The sequence below is a fragment of the Vidua chalybeata genome, chromosome 4 (genome assembly GCF_026979565.1).
Source record: "Vidua chalybeata isolate OUT-0048 chromosome 4, bVidCha1 merged haplotype, whole genome shotgun sequence".
Lineage (NCBI taxonomy): Eukaryota > Metazoa > Chordata > Aves > Passeriformes > Viduidae > Vidua > Vidua chalybeata.
In genome coordinates this window covers 26,016,921-26,040,772 of record NC_071533.1, presented here as the reverse complement: position 1 = coordinate 26,040,772, position 23,852 = coordinate 26,016,921, and the positions used below count along the sequence as shown (strand labels likewise).

Below are 23,852 nucleotides of genomic sequence, written 5' to 3'. Positions count from 1 at the left end.
ATTTGTAGGTTGGTTGCTAGTAAGATTAAAGCTACTTATAAATGCTGTTTTGTAATGACTTTTAGGGAGCCAATGGCATGAAAGGCGAAAAAGGAGACGTTGGTTTGCCTGGTGCCCAAGGTCCTTCAGTAAGTCTTAGCAATGTAACACAGAGGTCCAGCAATGGTTCTCCAGCTTCTGATTCTGAGCAATACTTGATATTCATGACTGATCTTTCCTGAGAATAAACAGACTTCTGGTCATAGAGCTAAATACAGTTTAAGAAATTTTAAAGATATAATTCCTGTTCAGTTCTGCTCTGTTCTAACTGTGAACAAATCCTGCTCACTTCAGTCAAAGCCTTCTGGTTCTGTAATGAATCAAAAGATAAATGGGGAAGAAAGGAAAAACCCAAACAAACCACAATGTCTCTCTCAACACCTTATACTCGGGGATTCTCAGACAGTCCAGTGGGAACCAGACTAGACTGACTTCAGATATGTGACCCAGGGTAGTGAGCTAGTTGTATGAGACCAGACATTTTCCTGATTTTTTTTTTTCAAAGCATTGTAAAGGCATTAAAAAACAAACAAACAACATAACCAAGAAACCCAAAACGCCCAAAGAAACTTCTACATAGTATCTACCTTTATGGTGTGGGTGACTTTCATTATCAGAGCACAGTAAGATGAGAGACCTCAGAGCAGAGGTTAGTGGCAGAAGCCATAGCTCTGAAAAGTCAAAGAGGCTGCCCCGTGCCATCGCAGGACAAAGGAGGCACCCCTCATCTCTGAGTTCTTTTCTATGAGAAGATTAGTTTGTTAGAAATTAATTCACTAATTCATTCATCCTGTTCTGCTTACTTTCACTTGAAGGAAGACTTACAGTTTTCAGGAGCTTTCATAGGTGGTGGAGTCTGTCTTACAGTTCAAAGGGCTTCTTGTTGCTGCTTCTGCCGCCACCGACGGCTGCTACAGCAGTGCATGAGTCTGGAGACCTGAATTAGCATCCCTGCTGCCACTCTGCAGGTTATGGCAGCAACCCATTGGGATTAAATCCAGGAAGAGAGGGGATATTAAGCTGGATATATCATCATGAAATTCTTTCCATGGATTTGTTAGGAACATGGAAAACCAGTGTAGAATATGTGTGCACTAAATGCTGAGCAACCTGATTACCTATTTTAATGACCTCAGAGAATTTTTGGTACAAGTGGGCTAAAAGAAATAAAAGGAGAGACAAAGGGCAATTTTGAAATTACGCCAAAGCCCAGCTTGAATTTAGTATCTTTTCCAGTCGTCAGTGTTGAGGAGGAATAAAATAACACATCATCACCTTCTAGCTCTGTAGAATAAGTAGTACAAGAGAGAACTACACAACACATACCATAAAATATTAAAAGTTCAAGTATCCCTTCTCAGTACTGTTTGTTTTATGGGGATTTATTATTTTTCCCCCATAGTGTCTTAAAGTGTATCCTAGACCCTAGGAATAAGAATCTGGAGACAGGCACACTGCCATATGGTACAGGCGGATCTGCACTTTGATTACCCTGTCTTTCAAATCAAAATAATTCCTAAAGCCCTGTCTAGATGCGTTGTCAGTGTTCACTGTTGCATAGCTATTTTTGTAAGTGCTTGCCAACAAGGGTCAGCCTGACTTCTGGTATTTTTGTGGGAGTTCTTTGCTCTGCATGATTTAATACCATTGTTTTTTATCTGTAGATGATAGGACCACCTGGACCACCAGGGCCACATGGTCCTCCAGGCCCCATGGTAAGCTTGGGAGGAACAGAGGGGCTAGAAATAGTCTATGCCCTCTTGTCACTTTATTGCCTGCTTACTAAAAGTGCTATCAGAATATGTGGCCATTGAAGAGGGGACCTAATTTGGAAATGTTTTTTGCATGTCTTAAAATTCTTAGGAGGTGGAGAAACAAATTGCAAATTCCTGTTATTGCTAACATGCTAGTGGTCTGGTTCCTCCTCAGAATCAGATGTTTACTGTTGCTTTATTGATAGCTGCATTTCTTTTGAGGGTAAAGAAATACAGGGGTAATTTGTATCCCTAAAAAGCAAAAAATACAAAAAAATTGTGATGTATTTTCATAATGGAAAATGTTACTTTTATTTTTAGGGACCTCATGGACTGCCTGGCCCAAAGGTAAGTTAATATCTGTCGTGAATAGGTGAGCTCTTTATATCTGCAAAGTGTCATGCTTTGCTCTTGAATGCATGGAGCTATATTTTGTCATACCTCATTTAATAAACGTTTCTGATATTTTTAAACCTTAAAGCAGATTTTAATACTAGCTTAAAAGCTGTTTAAATTTTCCGTGACTGTTTCTGAGTAGTATTTCCCCTCAGCGTCAGCTGAGTCCATTTTTTTGTATGAATATTAGGAATGTGGCACTAAATTATTTGGCTTCCTGTTTATGGGCAAGCTACCATTGCATTTGGAATTACTTTGGAATACAGAAGCATGTTACAGGCTTGGGAAATTAAGTGAGATAAACTTGTCTTCATTTATGCCCTCTTGTATCTCCTGCTTCTTCCAGTCCCCATGGCCTTTGTTAGGTGACAGATATTTTGCTGACCAGTTCCTTCACATGTTATGATGGTTCACCATCACTAACTGATGTGTGCATTTTTGTGTTTTCCAAACTGGATTCATGCTCAGACAGGTCTGCAATACATTTTGAACATTTTCCGTAGCATAGATATTCTTTAGGGACTCTCTTAGCCCATCAGAACAGCTCAGGAGAGTGGAAGTGCATTTTGGCAGACTAGGAATATTTTAATTTGTGCTTTAATTCAGTAAGGTAAAATTTAGCATGACACTGGGTTCATTAAGGCCAGTGGTCTTGTCAGGCATGATCATTTAAATCACTATGGCTCCCTAATCACACCTTTCTCAAAAAGTAAGGAAGAGGAGGAAAGGGTGTTTTTGTTTAGTTTTGGGGGTTTATTTTGGATTTTTAAAGCTGCAAGACAGAAAATCACAGGTTTGACCCCTTATGAGACTGTGTTACCTTGGCTCAAGAAACCGAAGTCATAAATCATTTTTTGAAATCAAGTATGTTCCATTTTAGCACCAGGCCTGCTTTACCTCAGGCTTTTGGCCTGAGACTCAGCCTTTTGTGGGATTTCTCAGGTCTGTTTCCAAAACTTCAGTGTTTCCAGTGCTACTGCTTTGAAAGTCAAATCGAGTCAAATAGAATAAGAATGAAGAAATGGCTACTTGGGGTGCAAAGCAGGCAGATGATGTCTGGAGTTACTTAAAGGAGCAGACTGGGTTCTACTGAGTTTTTTTTTTTTAAATATGAATATAATATAAGGTAACATAATACATCAAAGGGAAATCTAGCAATGAGGCCATGGGGAGCAGCCTGGATGAAATACCCATGTATTTCTGTTTCCCAGAAGAGGCAGGTGTGGTCAATACTCTCTTTGACTGAGCAGCCCTCCTGGTGATGCAGTTTTTCATTACGAGAGGGTGATTTGTTGGCAACTCTGAGCCCAGTATTATCATCTTAGTGATGTTTCGTGTAATAGTCTGTACATAATTTAATAATCACAACAAGTGCCATTTCTTACATGGCTAAAATTTCTCTGTATGAACAGAGAATCTCTGGACCTCCCAGATAGCTTGGCGTTGTGTAACCTGTACTGTTTCTTTTAACTTGTTACTGTTTATTATGTATGCTTAAAGGTTTAAAATATCTTTATGTAAGATTTTGCTGCAAATTCCAGTTTACTGTAAGGAAAAGTATTGCTTCCTTCCAAGTGTACTTTTCAGGAGATCTCACTCTAGAAACCTACAATTTTGAGGCTTACTTTTATGAACATTTTCTTTTCAGTTTGAATTATCTGCATAGGGTGGTTTATGGGATTTGAAGAATTTCCAAAACCCCCTGAAACTCATGCTTAATTCAAACCATCTAACTATAGTAATAATTATTAGGAAAAGATTTTAAAAATCTGGTACCCATACGTTTCATGTAGGTTTTTTTTACACAGATTTTTAATCTCGAGCAGACAGCTCCCAAGTACTTTTGCCCACTATTAAATCAGTATGTAAATTGCCAGTAAGCTGAGAAGATTGAATTTGTTTCAAACTGGAATTTGCAGCTACTTCTGAGACTGGCTTCTTCTATCCCAGCTTAAACACCCATTATAGCACCAAAAATTTGGCATTTATACTTTTACGTTTAGGGTGAACCAGGGTTAAATGGTCTTAAAGGATTGAAAGGTGAACCAGGTCAAAAGGGTGACAGAGGGCCCCTTGGTCTTCCAGTAAGTAAAAAAACCCCAACTATTCAATTTCAGTGCAAATCACACACATCTCTTTCTACCCCTCATGAACAACTCTGATTTACTCAATAGCATACACAGAATATACCATGTTGGAGCAGAGCATCAGTCTTGTTTTGTTTTGTCCCAAGTCTGTGCTATCATCCTAAGTAATGTCCTGTGAAACCCAGTGCTGTCAGGATTTTTTTGTTGTTGTTGTGTGTCAGTTGAGAGTGTTCAGTGTCACAAGGATGTCATCACCCCCATTACATTAGTCATGCTGTTATTCGAGTGTTGTATGGTGTTTCCATTAAAAAAGCAGTCTTCCCTATCCCATCTCCTCAGCTATTCTTCCTCTTATTGCACTTCTGCAGTTCAAATTGAGAGGTCAATTTGAGGAAAGCTAAAAATTGGTTTAGGGAATTTAGTTGCAATTCTTGCGATTTTTTTTCTGGTCCCCACCCCCCCACCCCCCCCCCGATTCTTATTTTTGCCTTGTTCTTTAGAAAATTCCCATCCTGAGTGTTTGGCATGAATTTTGTCTTACAAGTGCAGAACCTTAAAAATATGGAAACATCAGAGTTCTTAAAAGTTAGGTTAATAAAATAGAAAATACTTTATGTGTTTGTAAACAGGCTGAAAAGGCAGCTTTATTTTTTTTCTCAGAAAAGGAGTTCATTTTTCCTCTTTGCTGTTGTTATTGTATGAGGATTGCTCCCAGTGATGACATTGTTAACAGTAAAATGGAGAAAAAAGACTTAATTGACCCAAAAGGAGCACAAACCTCTCTGATTAATATTTTCAAGAATTATGTGCAGGGTCTATGGACAAGGTCAGCGTCACTGAGAATTTGAATTTATTTTGAGAAAAATAAAACTCATTTTCACATTGACAGTTACATATCTGTAGAGAATGAGTTTTGGAGGCATGAGCAGATGCTCTGAAAATTGCTACAAGGTAGAAGAAACTCCAGAACAAAATATACTACTAGGTTTTCCAAATTTACACAGATCTTGTCTTGCTCCTGCTTGCTACTTCTAAATGTCATTTTCAGGAGCAAAGTCCAAGCGCTTGACGTTCCAAAAAACGGCTCGTTTTATTGAATTGGCTGGAGATTTTAGTTGGGTTTGTCTGGGGGTTGGTTTGGCTAGCTTTTTTAGGAGGGAGGCGTTCCCCAGATTATTCCCGGTGTCCCGAGCAGTGTTGTCCCCCGCGTCCCCGGGCGCTGCTCTGTTATTCGCACGGGGTCCACGAGGGGTCCCCCCGGCCCCAAGGATGCTGATGCTCATCGCTCACCGCAGCCCTTGCCTGTGCTCTGAGCCGGGAGTGCAGCGGGAAAACAGGAAATGTGATTGTCTCCCGGGCTCTTGGAAATGAATGAGCCCATTGTGGTCAGGATCCAGATTTTGTTGGCTGCATAATGCAGTATTCTTGCACTTAAATATTTCCTATCGCAGTTAACACACATTTTTCTTCTTTTGTGTATACTGTTCAGTATTGTTGCTATTTACAAATCAGAAAGCATGCGAGTAAATGACAAAGTAAATATTTGTGTGTTCAGGCTCAAAAACACCCTAACATCTGGTGTTTGTAGCGCTCCTATAGCCTGACAGTATTCTGCTTTAATATACTTGATGTGAGGGCAGGGGTGGGTCAGTGATGTTACACTGAAGTGAGAACAGAATCAGGCTCTTGGTGTTTCATGTGAATTTTTAACTAACATGCTGTAGTAATGTGATACCCACTCCAGAACCTGTCACAGCATGTACTGTACGTTTGAATTGTGTTTTTTCATCAGCACCACTTACTAATCTCACGTTCTTGTCATTCGTGTCGTGCCCATCATCCATGCTTCCACCTAACCACACAGGGAGCATCTGGCTTAGACGGGAAGCCAGGAGCCCGGGTGAGTCCCTTGTCTTTCTGTGTCCCCCTTCGTGCCTGAGTCCGTGTGCTTCCCAGGGCCATGCCAGCCAAGCTCGCTCACTGCACCCAGGAAGGAAGGCCAAATGCTGCAGGCATTTTCCCTGCTGCGTAGGAGGGAGCTTCAAGCAGGTTCCTAGGGCAATATGTGTGGGAAAGAGAATGTAATTCTCTGTAGAAGGAGCTCTGAACCTTAAAAAAGCAGCTTAGTTTTGATTTTTGGTTGGACAACTGCCTTGCTTGGGTTGCTAGTTTTCCTGAGTAAGGTTAGGGATTTAGCTTACAGGAGAGCATAGCTGTTCAGTGCTAATATGGAATCAGTGAAGGAGATGCAGATGTGCTGGGGTTCATCTACACATGTTGTTACATTACACATCATAGATGTTAAATCTTTTGCTTTCTTGAATGATAAAGAAATCTATGCAGTGAAAGAGTTATATCTTGGAAGTAAGATTCTCATTGATCCCTGCAATAGGTAAGTCCATCTTACAGGTGGACATTTAAATTTAAAGAATATGCAATTTTTAAAAAAAAATTAAATATCTTTTTTTGACCCTTCCATCTTCTTCCAATCTGTTTAAGATCTTTGTAAATCTGATTGCTTCCACGGATGTAGTGAACACCAAATAGAAGAAAGACACTCTGCCTTGTAACAGGAGAGGTTATAGGTGGAGTTTTGAAAGCCAAATAGGTTGCATCACAATTAAATCCAAATTTTTAACCAGTGAAGACTGATTCCATGTTAGTTCTTGTGTACAAGATAGCTATTAAAACTAAAGAGTTGTAAGAGCAAGCCCTCTCTCTTACCCTTTTTATTCCTTTTTGTAGGGCATAGATGGCCCAGTTGGTCCCCATGGCCCTGCAGGTCCCAAAGGAGAGAGAGTAAGTATATGTTCCATGTGCTGCTCCCTACAAAGTGACTGCCACAGTGGAAAAATGGCATATGGGGACTCACACTGGGCCTAGATGTTACAGAACAGTATCTCACCCGTAGAGGAGCAGCCCAGAACTGTGTACGTGTTCTCCTTACACACACATTTATCTGTTTGAGATTGACGTTGTAACTCATTAATTCCAGGGGAGCTGGTATTTTGAAATGACTAATCAGTAAGAAATTGACTGGACTTTCTAGTTCACAGTGCCACAAAGAGAACATGATTTTCATTGGTTTCATTATGTTGTGCAAATTGAGAACAAGGTGGTACAAAAGAAGATGGTGTGATCTGATTATATAAGAATGCAATGGCAAAAAAAAGGAGTATTTCTCTCCTATATTCATTTAAATGTTTTTATCCAGGAAAAATATCTCCAGCCTCTGTAAAACTTAAACTTTTTTTTTTTTTAGTTTAGAAGATAGGAGCCCTGCTACTTAATTTTGAAATACTCACAGTAGATTTTCTCCAGTGGAAATAGGGTAGGAACTCTAACCTTTAGCTATAAGCCTGTCACCTTTAACAATACAGCCATCAACTTTTACAACAAACCAGAAGATGTTATCCTAAAACCTCTGAAGAGGTTACCGGTCCAGAACTTTGTCTCTGACTTCCTCACTTGAACAAAACAACTGTGCTAAAACAACTTCAGACTAGCTGTAAAAAGAACACAGCCACATGGCAGAGGTCCAGTTAGCTTCATCTGAGAAAGCTAAGATTCGTTTTTACAGAGGTGTGTACTGAGGGATAAATACAAGACATGCAGCACAGTCCAAATTAAACTGTACAGTAGGCTGCAGTTACCACTCAGGCTAGTTAAGTGCCTGAAGGACTTGAGTATTTTTTGTTTTTCTAGGGGATTACTGATTCATTTTTTTTTCTTCAATTAGGACAAGATATATCTTCTGTCAACTCTGTGAAAAGATAGTTGAACATCCTCTAATCTTAATACCTCCTCTAATAGATACACATGTAGAAGTATATAAAAATAACATGCATTTTATTCTTGCATTATGACCTTTTTTATTGAAGGATATGCATGTGTACTACCAGTTGAAATGTCTTTGACAATGAAATATAATATAAACTATTCTTTTCATCTGTGGAAGACAGCTACTAATGTTTTTTTTTTCTTGTGAGGGTATTCAAGGTCATAAGAAGTCATACAGCTGGATTTGGAATAAGCCCTACTGTAGCTGTTGAAAAGCAGTAGCTAAAAGGGGATAGGAATTGCTGTGATGTAAATCAGTAATTGCATGAGCACAGAAGGAGAACTTCACAAAAATAGAGAAACCAAGGTGTGCAGAAAATTCCTACACACCCACTATTTTCTGTGGAGCTAAATGAATGGGAGGAAGTTCACAAGACAGATGGAAGGTTTTTTCCCAAGCAGGCAACCAGCAGGATTGTTGCTTAAATTGTTCATTTATTTATTCAATACCATTTGGGAGGAGAAGTTGTTTGTAGCATAGTTATGTAACAGGTGCACAGCATTGATACATGTCTCATTATTTAAATAACAAATTGTGTGTTTTTGATGCTGTTTTACAACTTGCATTTGCAACTGTTGAACTTTTTTACGTGAAAGCAGAAGGGGAAATATTTTTGTCATATTTTTGATTTCAGGATTTACTTTTTAATTAAAAACAGTGCATTGGGCCAGTGTTCACTGGATAGGACCCCATTTTGTCTGTATTGATAAGAAAAACCTTGGGCCCGTATAAATCTAGGAGGGCATTAGGGCTGTATGACAGAATAATCATGAATTCATTGTTGCACAGGCTGCATTTGAGGTGATGCTCAATTACTACTCTGAGGTGGAACAGACTGTTGAGCAAATTAGGGTGGGTTGTTGATTTTCAGTTAACTGTTAAAATAGAAAATGTCAGATCATCTTTATACAAAGTCTATTTAGACAATGACAAGGTAGAATAAGAAAATCATGACACTATAACGTGGTTTTATGAGTTTTTTAGTAGAAACTGAGAGAGTAATTAATGATGTGAATTAATATAATTCATTACGATGGTGTCTATTAGTTCTTACTAATTTTCAGCTATTGGAATTACATTTTGCCAGGTGCTTAGAGAGATTTTAGTGAGACCATCTTTATTAAATGGAGGAGTAGATCATAATAGGCCTCTGAATCTGACTGTGTACTTATTATTTTCACTTACATACGGTCTAGAGTGAAAGGAAAGTAGAGAACACTGGAAAATAGTCATCTTCAGCTACTACTGATGAAAGGGGACATATAAGCCTGAAGGGTGATGACAGGCATAATGTATATCCAGTTTCTTGACCAGCTAAAGGAATCTGAGAGCTGGAAATAAAGGGGTTTTTTTTTATTCTTTTTCATTGATGACAAGGACCTGGTTTTGAGTTTGATTTTAGCTTTGCCTGTGCAGCGCTGTCATCATTACACACAGTTAGTACTAGTAGGTAAAGTAATAACTCTTTTAATTTGTTTAAAATATTTCTCATCATGACAATGTTATGAAATCTCCCTATCTATCCTAATGGAGACACAGATTATTCTGCTTTATTTATCCAAATTCTAACTCATATTTGTCCATGATTCAGGAGACTGAAGTGAAATAGGAGGCAAAAACATAGGTTATGGTTTCTATTCTTTGAACACTTACGGATTGTCTCACAAAAAAAATTTAAAACAAAATCTTGAAGTTTGCCAATATCTGCTACCCTGAAGGAAATTGTGATGGTTGAGGGTAGTATGTTCATGACAGTCCATTAATCTCATATAATCCATGAACATTCAGAACCTCATCTGATATTCCATACATGTTTCAGCATGTGCTTTGTATTGGAGGAAAAAAATTCTGAGATACAGTTCTCCAAATATATTCTTACATAACAGACGTGATTATTTCCTAGACTGATACATTCAGTATTTTTATGTCTGCCATATGTTTAGCAATGTTACAAGCCTATCTTGAGAGGACTTTGTACAGTCATCTTGCTGTTGAAAATTAAAAAAAAAAAAAGGTGCTTAACTGATCTTGACATATTTCAAGTACTGATCAAAGAGTTTTTTAGCTCTTACCTACATAGGTCAGCACATTAGTTTCTTCTTAGCAGAAAGCTTTAAAGCTGCAAGGGATTTATTGTTTTTAAAATCAGCTGAACCTCCTATTGTACTGTCAGGGCATCCAGCCTAAATGCTGCTCAGAAATTACTCAGAAATTAGTAACAGGATCCAGAAAGACCTGACACTGCACATCTCAGTACCTCTAGACTACAGCAAATGCACATCTAAGTAAAAATATTAAGTATTTAAAACAGATCAAATGTCAGTTACTGCAACAAACTCCTTATTGCTGGGATATTCAACCACTGGTTAAGGTCCCATTTATTCTGGGCCTGCCTTTTTTGTATAATTCAGTCAATGAAATTTAGACATAGCAGCCCATTTTCAGAGTTGTGCCAAGTACTTGGCTGTGCCAGTGATCACCACTATTGATTAGGTACACATCTGCATCTCTGTCTTGTGCTTTTAATGGTGGAATCATTAATGAATTACTAGCAAGTAGTAAATAACAACACACCAGAGGGTGTTATACAGAGAATTCTCTCATGAGCGTAAGTGCAGCACATGCTAGGATGAAACACAGCACCCGTGCACACCAAGAGCCTTGCAGGAAGCCCTGGGTTAGGGTGTGTTCAGCAAAGGGAGTGATGAAGGGGTCCAAGTCACCCTGCATAACAAATCCAGAGTAGGAGCTTTGAAAACTAGAGGCGGTGAGGATTTTTTTCTTTTATTTCATCAACACTTCGAGCCATTTAGTTCTCTCCAGAGTGAAATGCTTTTCTGGTGGATTTCATTCAGAAGAAAGAACAGTCTGAAACAAGACTGTTTTCCACACCTTCTTCCCAGCCCTGACTCCCTACCAAACTCAAAGGGACCTGTGCTTGCAGTTACACGGGCTAGTCCTGTAAGCTTAACAAGCTTAACTTCATACCAATCTTGGTAAAGAGCAATTAGAGAGCAAAGGTGATTATTACTGTCAGCCTGAAATTCGTCGCCTTGAAATTCCATTCCGTTTGGAAAAGTTTACCCTGTATTAAGCTTGCAAAATTACTTTGGCAGCACCCCTCTGGAAACTGGTAATTTTCCCATGAATTTTAGTGCAGAATGAGATCAGACTTCTGGAGTAATCTCTGTACTTGTTTGTCTTGCATATTATTAAAGTCGTTTTGATTTTAATAAACCAGAGTATTTACATCACTTATCTAGAACCCAGTAGAGGCTTTAGCAACACAGCACAGTGCATACGATAATCTTCACAATGTCACTGTTAATAGCATTGCCTACTTAAATCAGGCTTTGACTGACACATTATTTTTTCCTGTCACTGTGTTGCATCTCAGCTGCTGTGTGTATATACAGCTTGATACTGTATATCCTCAGTTTTCATTACAACTTTGTATTTTTACTAAGAGCAACATTAAGCTGCCAAAAGCTTAAACTTGACACTAGTGTGTGTTCAGTTGAAACATATTTTCAGTTACTAACCTATTTAGAAATGAATGTGATATCATATGCTTAAAAAGTCATTCTTCCTAGAAAGAATGGAAATACACACCTTCTCTTTCTCCCTTCGACATTTAATAAAAATAACCAAGCTTGGATATTTTTCACTCAAAATACTTAGGAATGCATAAACTTTAACCTAAAGCACTTGGTAGAGATAATTTCTAAGACAGCCAATGTTTTTGTTTGCTTGTTCTGTAATCTTTTCTTAGGGTGAGAAGGGAACTGTAGGTGACCCTGGACCCCGAGGACCATACGGCTTGCCTGTAAGTTGCACAGAGTTTGTACACACTGCACTTTTCATCCCTCCCTGATTAAACTTTGTGTGCTTTATGGCTGATTTTCACCTAGCAGTAGAATTAGTTGGAAAAGGCAGAAATTGATAATAAACCCTGACAGTGCAAGGTCAGTGTTCTGTATCACACTCTTGGGTTTCTACCCATGCACATTAAAAGACAGACCTGACATGAACCAGCAAGAGAGCGGAGATGCAGAATGCAGGTGCTCCTGGTTCTGCAGCCTTTGGCCATCAGCTGCCTGGGGACCATGTGAGAGTGCCAGGAGTTCAGGAGGAACTGTGGAAAGCTGTGAATTTCTTAATGTCATTGCCATTATGTTTTTGTTTTGTTTGTTGCTTCAGAGACCTGTTTTGTTTTCATTTTTGTGCCATCCACTCAGAAGTTATGTGAGAATTCCATTGTTGCTCACTCATAGGTGAAATTATTTGTTTTAAATCAATAATTTTAATTATGTTATCAATTTCTAAAATATGAGGGAGAACTTCCTTTGGCCTGACAGCAATATCCCCAATAAAATCAGCTGACTTTCCCTGTTTGCACTGCTAATGACTGGGTCAGGTGTGTACATATACACAAGTCTGTTCTGTACTTTGACGCAAGGAAAGTCATGTAAATGTGCTTGGCCAGGCACAACCAGCCTTTCCAGGAGACTTTTAGTGTTTCCATACCCTCTCCAGTTTAATCCATTTGATTAATTAATTTAAGCTGGAATACAGGCCTGTGGTTTAATTTGATCCATTTAATTGGATCAGGAGTCAGTGGCTGGAGACAGTTTTCAGGCTCCATGGAGTGTTAAATTAGCTTGCCATGCTTTTTTATGTGAGGGTCACCTTTGTGGGTTAATTTTTTTTTTAATGCTATTTCTGTTTCCCATTCCTGAAAACTAAAAATAAAATGTTATAGGTTTTTGGCTGTTTTTGTATTTTTAGCTTGCTCCTGGAATCTGCCTACAAACAAAATTTCACAGTCAAGCAAAATTTTGCAGTCAGGTTATCAGTTCCTGGAAATGTTAAACATGGGCAGCAGTGTCCTTGTCTGAGGGAAGCTAATGCAGTTCCTGTGGTTCTTTGGCAGGGCAAAGACGGCGAGCCTGGCCTTGATGTAAGTAATGTGTGTGACCAGGGCACTCTCAGGGGTCAGTAAGAGTCTGCCAAGAAATCCCTTACGGAACACAACACCTTTGCTGCCCTTTAGCGTGCGCGCAGGACCTGGAGAGAGTGTGCTGAATGCTGCATTTGCTCTTTCTCTGTGGTAAAGAGGACAAAGATTGTGCAATGTACAGCCCTTATCGACAGACATCACCAGATAGTAGTGCTTAGCAATACAAGTACTTGGTCCTTTGGATGTCAGTAGGCTGGAAAAATGCTTGCTAAGAAAATATTCAGATGACTCATTTGTAGAAGAACAAGGGGTCACTTGGCACTTAGTTAACTAAATTTATCCTAATGAAAGAGAATCATTCCGTGGCCTGTAAGGGATGTGTTTCAAAACATAGGCTCTTTCCTTGGCATGCTAAAAAGACTTACTGAAAGTCCTTTTCTGTAGTCCTACTCTGAAATCCCTAACTTGGAGGAGTCGTCTTAAGAATGCACATATGCTTTGTAGCATGGATGATTGCTAGTTTGAGTGGTATGATTTCTTTCTTTAGCTGCCAAAATGTCTCTACCAACCTCTGTGACTTACTCATCTCGTGTGCTCTTGTGTCCGTGCATGTGTCCACACATAATATATGTACAGAGCATGTAGTGAAATCATCTTTTTAGGTTTTCCAGGAGTATTTGAAAACTTAATCTGCGTGTTAGTAAAAGTCAACCTATCTTTGTCCGCTTTGTTTTTATAGGGTTTCCCTGGTCCTCGAGGAGAAAAGGGTGATATAGGAGAAAAGGGAGAAAAGGTGACCACAGTGTTCATAACTGTTGTTTGATTCCTTAGCTAATCAGTTCTGCTGTCCTTACACTGTAAATTGTCCCATTAAAACTTACCTTTGTTTTTACTGTGTGCCAAAAGGCAAGTCACAGATACACACTAGAGCAAAACCACCACAAAAATGTATGTATATGTACAGGACTAGAAATACCAACATGTCTAAAAGCACAGCAATTTTTTAGGCTCATTTTCTCCAATCCATCCTGCACTTTTTAAAATCCTGAAATATTTAATGCAGACATTAGTTGTTGTGGTGATTTTATACTAAAGAGCCCAGCTCTGTTCTCTGGCAGTCTTTGCACACTGGTGGTTGATCCTGGTGTAGCATGCCTGTACATGCTACCTGTTCCACACCAAGTGTCTAAGACAAGAACTGTTTGAATTTTTATTTTTGGTAATGTTTTATTTGCAGTTAAGGACTTTGCGATACTTGTGGATTTAAATTGAATCATATGTTCTACCATTCTGGTAAACCAACTAGACAGTGAAGTTAACAGAAACAGCCTGTCTTCATTTTCAGTATCCAGACACAGTGACTTGGAAATCTGTTTAGTAAAAAGCAATGCAGGACTTACTGTGTGTGTGGAGAAACTTCATGAGCAAATCTCTTCCATTGCTATCCAACACAAAGCCCTGCTGCTAAAATTGCTGAATTTGAACTCACACCAAGCCACTTAATGTAAAAGTCCATACATGCAGCAGATGATTTTTCCAGCTCAGACCAATGTTTTTGTCAAGCTGACATATGCAGGGTTAAGCTGGATTAATCATTATGGTGTCCTAAACAAGAAGCAGGGCTAAAAAGTCACCATGAGTGTTAGAGTTCATTTCCATTTCTTTATCTGGTTAGGCAAAATACTTCCCAAGAATGCATTCAAAAGGGTATTATGAAATTCATCCTTCCCTTTTGTCCCTCGGTGTATTGCTTGGTATGTTTTGAGCTCAGAGATCACTGGTAAGGTACTGATTTTGCAGAACAACAGTTGTTTAAGCAGGTGCTCTATGAATATTATAAAGGCAATGTTTGACCTGGCAGAGTAATCACAATGAATGGTGAGCCCTTGCTTGCTCTCACAGTACAGGTCTGTCAACAGTGAACAGCTTTTCTCCTTGAGAGCAGCTGTCAGTCTAAAGGTGTAACTGATAACTGCTAGCTCAGAGGGGTGATGGTCAAAATGCTCTTTGTGCTAAGTGGGAGTTACAGCAAGTGCCAAATTGAATGAGCTTAACAGTGTATTCTCACCCTGGGATACATTCAAAGAGTTGTGTCCAGAAGATAAAAACAAGTAATTATGCCTCCCTTATCAGTTCCAGTGAGGCTGCTTGAATACTGCAGATGGTCTTTTGAGCCTCAAAAAAAAAGTTTTTGAGTTCAAGAAAAAAAAGAGTAAGAAGGTTGCCAAGCTGGCAGAGGTCTGGGGCAAACACAACCAGGAGCAGAGTGTGGAGGAGATGGACAGGCTTAGTCTGACAATGGGATAGCCAAACTATTCAGAAGGGGAGATAAAAAAATGGTAGAGCAAAACTCTCTGGGTAATGGCAAATGGGGAAATGCAGGACCACACGGTGCTCCTGAGAGGTTCAGAGCAATTGTTCACAAGGAGGACAGCACAGCACTGGGACAGTGAGTCCAGAGAGGGGGCTGAACCTCTGCCCAAGGAGCACTGCAGAACCTGGTCTAGGATGGGAATACGATGGGAATCTTAGGCAACCTCCAGAACTCCCTTTCAGCCAGACTTCGAGTCTGTGTTTCCATGTACAGCTAGAGCAGATATGCAGAAAAATTTCAGCCACCAAAGGTCCAGAAGATTTCTGGAAGAAAAGATGGAAAGCTGGTAAAAATTTTGCTTATACAAATATAATGTGAAAATGGAACAGATGAGATTCAGCACTCAGGATGTAAAAATGTTTTAATGTTCCAGAGTCCAGCATGCTGCTTTTGGATATTAGACTGTGATTGCCAGGGACTGACTAGATAAGTCAAACATGGGACTTCCAGTTGCAAGAGAGTGAGGGAATTTTATGTGGGAATGGTGTGTGGCACAGCTACACCCTTTTCGGAGTTCCATTGTGATTTAGGTTGCCTGTGGATACTTGTTCTCTTGGGGCTGCAGGACACATCTCTAGGAACTCTGGTCCTCCATCCCCCTAAAAAGTCATGAAAAGGCAAACTCTGTTTCCTGAGAAGAATGCATGGGATAAAGTAGTTAGCAAGTCTGATACATGTTTCAAAAAACATACTGTTGTGTGGGCTTTCAGAGAGAGGATTGACAGGAAGTCTGCAGGGCAGAAATGGAGATTGAATACCTTCATTAAAAATTCCCAGAGTATTTAAAGAAAACTAGGAGGCAAAGGAAGGCCTTTGCCAGTGAAAAGTCAGGGAAGATATAGCTGAGACCTCTGAGAAAGACACTTCCATTGCACAGTTTAAATGCATTTTTCCCATAAACTAGGGAATATTTCTATCATGCAAGCAAACTTATTTCACCAAAATTACTTTAGCTGCATCAATAGTTTATTTTCCAAATAGAAAGCTGACTCTCAAAAGATACAAAAAGTAGTGCAATTAATCCAAGTTCTCATTATAACAAGTCTTCTGTGTTCTGGTGGTTTTCCTTATGTAAATTACTAATTACCTATGACCAAGTTGGTGCAACAGCACCCATTTCAACATATAAACCATTTTTGTAATAACAGATAAACAAGTTGACCATCTAGCTTATGATTTCTTGGTTTTAAATATTTCTACATTATTGGCTAGTGGTCTGACATCACACAAATTGAGATTAGTGAGTTTCTAGTTAAGAAACTTAAATTGCACTGCAAAAATACATATCATTATGAACATTCTAAAGAGAACCAGTGACACTTTTTTCATAGACATGCAGGGAATAAATCTTTACTTCTTGAGATGAGGTCTAGACTTCTGATCTATCTTTTATCCTATCAGTAGTTCTGCTACAGTGAAAGCAGGTCAGTGTTTGCATTATGTCTTCTTAACATGGCTGTAAAAATATTTTTTAAGTGTTCTAGCTGTAGTTACTCATAAAAAATTACAGTCCAGGAGCACTCATCACAAAAAAGGTTTGTATTTTCAAGTTGTATGAATAGAAAATAAAAATCCTTTCTAATAATAAGAAACTAATAAGCTCTGAGAAAAGTTTGAGATTGTGTTGTGGGGAAGAGAGGGAAGTGGTCCCCGGTCCCAGATGCACACTTGTGACTGTTTTTATGGATTTTGACAGAGGAGTATGGTGTGTCTGAACAGAGGATGAAAAGGCATTATCCTTTTCCCCTACACTCTGCAGTGATGGAAATCTGTGCACGTGAGGATTGTAGATTGTTCCAATCATAATAATGTTGCAGAAGTTTTTATTTCTCTAGGCAGTGAGGAAGGACAGAAAGGAATTTTTTTTTTAATCCTCATCACATGAAGAATCCCCATAACTCCTATGGATTTTTATAGTTCAGGATAAGGAGTAAAGATCAAAGATAAAAAAAAGAAAGAACTCAGTCTGTGGAAAAAGCAGTAAAGTACCCAGGAAATTCAGACTTTTTTCTACACAGGTGACTGCTGCATTAGTTTGAGTAAGATCATAGATCTGCCTGCAAAACTGGAAGTTGAAAATAGTTACCTGCTGGCTTGTAAAACAAGAAGTTAAAGAAACAAAAAGTCCAAAAATATTAGAAATGGTCAGAAACCAAACTGTACTGTTCATTTTCAGAATCATTTTTGGAGTATGTCCATGCTTTGTGCTTGCATACACTCATTGCAAATATATTGGTGCTACATTGAGCACAAATAGCACAAATAGCATAGAGCAATGAGCTCTGCTACATTGTCATCTTTGTAGGTTTGAGATGGAAATGTAGCCAATATATGGTTCTTGTCTTGTGAGGATTTTTTTACATCACAATCTTATAATTTGGTAAGGATTTTATCATTGGTATCGTCTGGTAATGTTTGAATTGCTGTTTTTCCAAATATAATCCTGTGACCTTTTGGCACACAGAAAAGATAGACAAGTAACTTTGCTTCTATCATGACTTGGATGCAGTATGTTTTGTTCATGGAACATTTTGTTTTATTTGAATGTGTCAAGTATCCTGTTACATTAAATGAGTAATGTGCTTTCCTTCCTTTTTACAATATTGTTTATATAAACTTTTTTAAGTATAAAAATTATTTTTCTCTATTGTTAATGGATTAAGCCTTTTCTGTACTGGTGTGAAACAAGTTAAATGTCTGTTTAATATGTTTCACCAAAATCTGTCTGTCTTTCCAAAGGGGCATTCCTTCCTTCTCCTTCTACCCACATTCCTTACAATTCTTCTGGTTTTTTTACCCTTTTCCTCACAAATTAAATCTTCCCAATAGCCACAACCTCACTTGCTGGTTCTCCAATGTTATACTAATTTTCCTATGACCATTTCTTTGTGACATCCTGATTTACTCATCCTTCCTATCCCATTTTTTACAATCCTAGTCCAATTTGTTATTTTTTTTAAGTGATCCCTTTTTGATTTTTGTGAAATTGAGAGCAACCTGAAACTCATTTACCATTGTGATCAACTGGTGTGAAACCAATTATAAAATGAACTCTCTAAACCTCTTATACTGCTTGAAGGTGAGGTCATCTTTGCAGGTAGCTTTCTTGAGGGGAATCAACTAATTTCTATGAGAATGAAAGCATTGGATGTTTCACATTTGAAAAGAAAACTCAATGTGAAATCAAAGGACTGAAAAGAAATAGATTAAACATTGCCTGCAGCAGACAGAATATTTGAATGTTGAAATATTTAAATAAATAATCTAATTATCACTTCTGATTACTTTATGATACCAAGACAATATGAAATTGTTGGAAGTGTCATAGCACCTCTCCATCAAGCAGTTTGGATGTTTTGATTCCTGTAACAGGGTTTGAAATGATCGTGTTGTATTTGGAGTGACAGCCGTGCACCCTCAGTGATGTCCATGGGTTTCTGTGGATACCACAGAGAACAGGATTTGTTCCAAACTCTTACCAGAGTGCAGAGGGTCAGTTAGTAAAGGATGCTCCTGGCCAGATTCACCCTTGATGTGACACCCTGGAAGCTGATGGAATTGAGTCAGTCATCCTTGTTCAGCATCTGTGCCACAGATCCTTTATCAAAAGACTCTGCTGATGGATTCTGCTCTCCCAAAGTTACTTCTGACTAGTGGCAAATCCTCTGGGAAGCTGACAAGTTCAGCGTAGTGAGCATGTACCCTTCAGTGCTATCACTTATCAAAACAGGAGACTTTTTATTTTGGCTGCAGATTGGGGGGATTTGCAGATTTGCCTCTGTCTCAAGAAATCAGTGATTTCAAGCCCTGTTCTAGGTTTCAAAACATTCATAATACTGATATGAAATACCAACACAAACTAATAGAGACTGATTGCAGTTCTTGCTTGTGATCATATAATTTATTTTTCCACATAATGCACCATCCAAACCAGAACACAGTGGTAAGTGTCCTTTCAGCTCTCCATTGGCTTAAAAAGAAAAAACCCAAACTTTAAACCCAATCTTTCTTTATTTTTTTTCAAAAGAATGAAACTTGTTTTATCCAAACCGTTGTATCCACAGGGGGAAAAGGGAAAGAAAGGCAAAAAAGGGCCTAAAGGGGAGAAAGGAGAACAGGGTGCTCCTGGATTAGATGCACCTTGCCCATTGGTACGTCTCGCTTGTGTATTGGAAGATCAGTCATCCTGCTGTAAACTGATAGAATAAGAAATGAGGGGAGAGGAACAAGCACCAGCTACTGTGTAACTCATTGCCCTTTGTTAACACAGCTTCATCTCAAGTGCAAATTCTGGAGCAGACTTTGTTTGTAAACCTCCTAATTGGGGTTAAAGCACCAGACTTAAAACCTTTGGGCTGAGTTTGTGAGGTTTTGGTAGTGGGTTTTTTTGGGTTTTTTTTTTAAATTTTTTTCTGCGAAATACATTCAAAAGGAACCAAATTTGGAATGTGCCAGAATCAGTTTAAATCATAAGCAGTCAGCTTGTTCCTCTTGCCTCTCTGTTGTTTTTTTGTTCACTCCGTTTAAGTCAATACTGAAGGCATTTCCTTGACAGTAACATTGCAAGTTAATCTTTACAAACAGGGATTCCGTGGAATTAAGGGGGAAAAAGGGGAGCCAGGCCAGCCTGGCCTGGATGGGCTGGATGCCCCTTGCCAATTGGTACAGTATTTCTCTTTCCTACCAACCCTGCATGCAGTTCCTTTGTTTGTAATCAGCCATTCTCAATGTAAAGTAATGTTTTTCTGAGCTGACTTTACATTTTTCACGTAACATGTGCATGTGCATGAACAAACCAGCTGCTTCAAGTGATCATAACCGCCATGAGAGAACACACGTTTTTGTTGACACCTTAAGCCTAACTCTCAGAAATTTGCTCCCACATCACCTGGTAATTTATAAGTTTGTGTCCTTCCTCCATTTTCCCTGAGAATCATTGGTTTGTTACTTTCCTCACAAAATACCCATTGCCTCACTCACCCTGAACCCAAGTTGTAGAAATCCAGTACAACATTCACCTCTAATCAAGTCTGATGACTTCTGTCTGCACTGGCTCAGTTCCACACCCTGGCCTGTCCCATAGCTACTCTGCACCCTGGTCTTCCTTCCAAAGCCATGCCATCTTAGGGGCATGTTTTCACAATGTGGCCAAAATGAGAGTCACAAACAGAAGGATGTAAATACTGTTTCTAAAAATCAAGGTTTCCAGTAAGCCAAACTGGAGCTTGGCTTTCAGACCATCCACAAGTAATGTTTGTGGTGTCTGGCCTGTTCATCAGAGTATTCAAACACATCTGGAAATAAAAAGCTTACCTGATGTTTGTAAGAATATAACGGTCTGCAGCCCAAACCCTCGCTGTCTTTGTTATTTAATGTCCTCAATTTAATGGTCTTACCCCTGGAACTTACCCTCCTGGAATACACACAACACCCCCCACCCTATGCTAGCATGAATTCAAGTTCCCACCTATACTAAAATGCTACTTCTTGACCCTCTCCCTTGTACCAATCTGGCAACAATGATTTTTATTTAGTGGTAAAGTAAGTTGGAACTCTTTTCCATTTAAGAAAGAAAACCCCAAATGAATAGGTCATACACATTTCCTAAAGATACAAGGAGGATTTTCTTTTCAATTATTCACAGTAAAATTCAATCTGCATGTTCTGATATTGTTTGGTGGTTAAGCACGGTTCTCTGAGATGAATGTTAAATTTAAGTAGGTTTTGACTGTAGCACTTCTATTTGAAGTCAATTGCTTTTTAATTGCAAATACATAGTCCATTAAGATTATTCCATAGTCCACGTTGTTTGCTTCCAATTAATGGTAACCATATCTCATATTTTGTTGGGGATAATCAAGCATGCTTTTGTAATTTAAAAATGTTTCTCTGTCTCTGTATTATCATTTATATCTGAAGATTCACTAACAATCATTGATGGGTCAAAAATATTCTTTTTGTAGATAATTGCTAGAATAAGCTGTTTAGCATGCAGCACTGTCTCTTGTTTAGGCAGCAAGTCATTCACATCAGACCACATGCAAGTATATTCAAAAAATCCATATTAACCATTATCTTCACATGTAGGTTAACATTAAGTATTGGTATTCTAAATTCGAAGAAATCTAAAGGCCTGTTTTTTATCTGCTTATGCATAACCTAGTTATATTGTATGTGCTCCTAATTCTGAGCATATAACTCCCTGAGTAAACCTGGGCAGCCATGTAAATCGGAATTAGATCCATGAAAACCAGTATGACTCTGGTCAAAAGCTGGCCCTGATCTTACTGGATGCATGGAGATAGATGAAGGTAGGGTAGCAACAGAAAAGAAAAGGAGTGACTCTCACTAACATGAGAAGAAATTAGATGGCCATACTGTCCAGGCACTGAAATAATCAGTGGTGCCATACTGCCCTGCTCCCACTGCTGACGTTTTCTTCCACTGTGGCACTCCAGGTATGTTCAGGCCTTAAGATTTTGCTGTTTCATTCAAAAACTGACATTGAAAGTGAAAAGATCCTACTCCCATTCAAGTCTTGCTGTTTTATTACAGGGTGACCTTTGAACGAGGGGCCCATAAAACGTAATACTCTCCAGATAAAAGTGATAGGTTTCTTTTCCTCACTGATCTTGTACATTCAGATATTATTGTGAATAAAACAGATTATATTTAAAATAACATGTAACCTGAGCTCTAGTAGCAATAAGAAACTGATAAAGATCTCCATGCATGATAAAGAAGTTTTGATGATATAGAAAAAAACCAAATCTTTGTGGCAGAGAAGTGCATGTATGTATTTACAGTGTAAACCTTCCTGCCTTTGGCTTTTCCTTCACTTTGAGAATAAGAGAGGAAATAAGTTAACTGGTAGCTACTTTTTAGATAGAAAGTCAAAGCTGCTTCAGTTGTTCTAACAGATGTTGATGAAATATCTATCCTGTCCAACTTACTTATGCTGTTGTTTTTTTTTTTTCATCCTTTTACTCCCCTTGAAACAGGGTCCTGATGGATTACCAATGCCTGGCTGTTGGCAAAAGGTAGGATGGGCAGAGCTTTTTCTTTTCAGGAGCAGAATGCCCTTAGAACACAGAAATGCCTGTCACAATCATGCTGTATCAAGATACACTTCAGAGCCTCCTAGACAGACATATCCAGCAGTGCAAGATCAGACCTCTCCATGACAGTAGTTCATGTGATATGTTATAATTTATGTAGAATAATTCATTGAGGCAGTACTATAGAAATAGTTGGCATTAGTTTCATGAAAAGTCCAAGACTTCTCTTTTTTCACATGAAGACTCACACATCCTTTGGTTTCTGCAGATGATCAGTGCTTCCTATTCATTATAAAAGCTCATGGATGTGGCATTTTTGTCAAATATTTCTGTCGATGTATTATTATATTGGCTTTCTGGGATACCGAGAAGGACAGTGTATACTGACCTTTTCCTTTGCCTTTCTTTTCTATTCTTCAGTAAATCCTCCTGGGTTGTGTGTTTTATGGCAATATTAAATGGCGACATTATTTTAATAAAGGTTTAACCTAGACAGTGCTTGATTTAAAAACTTGCCATTCAGAATAATATAGTTGGAGGGGTACTGGCATATAATATATCAGAAAACATGAAGCATAAGTGAAATCCCGGGTGCATTTATCTCTGAAGAATAGTTGGTGCTGAGGAAATAACTACCCATATTTGCAACTCTGCCTTATTTATGTATTTGTAATAGATGTCTGAAATATCTTACTAATTTGATTAATCTGTATCTCTTTTTGTCTCTGCAGTGATGAATCTAACCTTACAAGCATGAAGTTGTGTATATAGTGCTCCACTTTTTTTTATTTATAGTTGAGAACTGAAAATTTGATTTTACAAGTCTGAGATATGTTTACATGTAGCTGCTTCTACTTGTTTGCAAAAGTCCATACATACATCTTTTTTTTCACCTACATCTGCAGTTAGATGATACGATAACTGCAGGATAAACCTGCAAAGATTGTCTCTCTAATGGGAGAGATCTCAAAACAATGATCAATAATAGAAATTAATATTTCTGTAAATTCTTATATTTTGGCTTGCGGATATGCATGGACAATGAGTGCCATGAACTAGTTTACAAGAAATTGTGACCAAATAAGAGCAAAATGCTATGAAATGTACTGTACCAGCTGCTGTTGGAGTTTACTGACCTGGCTTCCATGTCCATCTTAAACACGTCACTGATTCATGACACTGCATCTGCTCGTATGAACTAAAAGCATGAGTTTGTGTGCCAAACCTGCTTGCTGTGTGATCATGAGTGGCTGTTGATGGTGACCTTTGATTCCAGCTTCTGAGTCATTTCCTTTTGTCATCTCAAGGGAGTCACACCATGGCTCATTGCTAAAAAGAGATAA

At 38.6% G+C, this 23,852-nt stretch overlaps 1 protein-coding gene across 1 annotated transcript in view; it reads left to right on the top strand.

The window, feature by feature from the left end:
* COL25A1 (collagen type XXV alpha 1 chain) overlaps positions 1-23,852 on the top strand; it is a 294,445-nt gene extending 270,593 nt beyond the window's left edge. Inside the window, exons 28-38 of the mRNA XM_053941672.1 lie at positions 66-128; positions 1,704-1,754; positions 2,115-2,141; positions 4,193-4,273; positions 6,141-6,176; positions 7,022-7,075; positions 11,890-11,943; positions 13,817-13,870; positions 20,036-20,113; positions 22,453-22,491; positions 23,817-23,852. Coding sequence (XP_053797647.1) covers positions 66-128; positions 1,704-1,754; positions 2,115-2,141; positions 4,193-4,273; positions 6,141-6,176; positions 7,022-7,075; positions 11,890-11,943; positions 13,817-13,870; positions 20,036-20,113; positions 22,453-22,491; positions 23,817-23,852 — 573 coding nt within the window. The remainder of the gene's footprint in view (positions 1-65; positions 129-1,703; positions 1,755-2,114; positions 2,142-4,192; positions 4,274-6,140; positions 6,177-7,021; positions 7,076-11,889; positions 11,944-13,816; positions 13,871-20,035; positions 20,114-22,452; positions 22,492-23,816) is intronic.